The following is a 1,576-nucleotide window of genomic DNA, read 5'->3' on the forward strand; positions in this document are numbered from 1 at the left end:
CTTTGCAAGGAGCGACTCAGTTAAATCACAAGGTCAGATGCTGGAGATGTTGCAGATGCTTTGCACAAAATCATAAAGCACACGATTTTGAACCTGACAATTAATTTTTGCTTCCTGAAAATAATGCATTTGGTATGTGAAATGTAGGCACTGAAAGACTATTTTTAACTTTAAAAAATAAGATTTGTAAGCTTGAAACATAGGAAATGTTTTGAACTCTGAATTAATTCATGAATTGTTTTTGATGATTCATTTGTTCATTGCACAGTTATGTGACATTGCCATAAACTGGGCTGGAGGTTTACATCACGCAAAAAAGTTTGAGGTAAGCCTTTTTAAAAAAAAAATTCAGATTAATACAAAGATGAAGCACGTCAGGTGCCTATAAAGCTTCTATATTACTTGTTTTTCTGTTTTCAGGCGTCTGGATTTTGCTACGTGAATGATATCGTCATCAGTATTCTTGAACTTTTGAAGTAAGTGAGAGATGGACAGGAAGTGACTATATCACTCTTTTTAGAAAATGCATCATTCAAAGTGACATGGAAATAACATTTATGAATGTATATGTGGGAACTTACCCTTGTAAATGACTTTTTAGCTGATTTGGAATTAAGTAGTATAGTGGGTGTGCTGCAAATGGATGAATAAAAATACTCTCAATTAAACGGGAAGTGTGTCATTTCTGCAGTACTATGAGTATCAAATGCAGCTGCTACTGGTTTGTTTTATAGAGAATAGGGTAGACTTAATAACATTTCCTCAACCAATGGCACGAGTTTGGGGGCATGTTTAGCATGAAACTTGTTCGACAACAGGGATCGTATTTTTGCTATTTTTTTTGTGTGGTGATGACACACTTTAAATATGACCTTCTAAAAGCTGCTTCCATAGCTACATATAATTAGCAGGACACGTCAGCTGCAACTTATTTCTGTCTGATAGGTATCATCCACGCGTGCTCTACATTGACATTGATATTCATCACGGTGATGGCGTTCAGGAAGCATTTTATCTCACAGACAGAGTCATGACCGTATCCTTCCACAAATACGGGAACTACTTTTTCCCAGGAACTGGTATGTTGTTCTTATACAGTCATTTATAGAGTTTTAGCTGTTCCTAGTACATGCCAATGAAAGCACGCTTGTATTGTTCTGCTGTAGTAACAGGTGTTTGTGTTGTGTTGATGTAAAGGTGACATGTATGAGGTGGGAGCTGAGAGCGGCCGCTACTACTGTCTGAATGTGCCGCTGCGAGACGGCATAGATGACCAGAGTGAGCTGATTTATCCTCTAATATATGAGTCTTCATGCTGTTACACTTAGTTATCATGTAACTGGAATTGTAAAGCCATACAATGCTGTGTTACTGGGTGACACACAGACAAAGATATCAGTTTAACCACATTAAGTTACCTGCTGGTACTGTATTGGGCAGATAGTAAAGAAAAAGCAGCTTTATGGCAAACATGGGAGCTGCTGTTACTGTAAAATAAAAACATCCCAGGGTGCACCGGTATGTTGAGAGAATATCTGAGGGGGTGTTAAGTAGCTTTAGCCCTGTAAGTTGAAGT

General features: G+C 37.8%; 1 protein-coding gene across 1 annotated transcript in view; it reads left to right on the plus strand.

Moving 5' to 3' along the window:
- Positions 1 to 1,576, plus strand: part of hdac3 (histone deacetylase 3) — a 10,069-nt gene that overhangs the window by 5,460 nt on the left and 3,033 nt on the right. Inside the window, exons 5-8 of the mRNA XM_016263351.1 lie at positions 269 to 325; positions 421 to 476; positions 946 to 1,079; positions 1,198 to 1,278. Coding sequence (XP_016118837.1) covers positions 269 to 325; positions 421 to 476; positions 946 to 1,079; positions 1,198 to 1,278 — 328 coding nt within the window. The remainder of the gene's footprint in view (positions 1 to 268; positions 326 to 420; positions 477 to 945; positions 1,080 to 1,197; positions 1,279 to 1,576) is intronic.

The sequence above is a fragment of the Sinocyclocheilus grahami genome, unplaced genomic scaffold (genome assembly GCF_001515645.1).
Source record: "Sinocyclocheilus grahami isolate Dianchi unplaced genomic scaffold, SAMN03320097.WGS_v1.1 scaffold5549.1, whole genome shotgun sequence".
Lineage (NCBI taxonomy): Eukaryota > Metazoa > Chordata > Actinopteri > Cypriniformes > Cyprinidae > Sinocyclocheilus > Sinocyclocheilus grahami.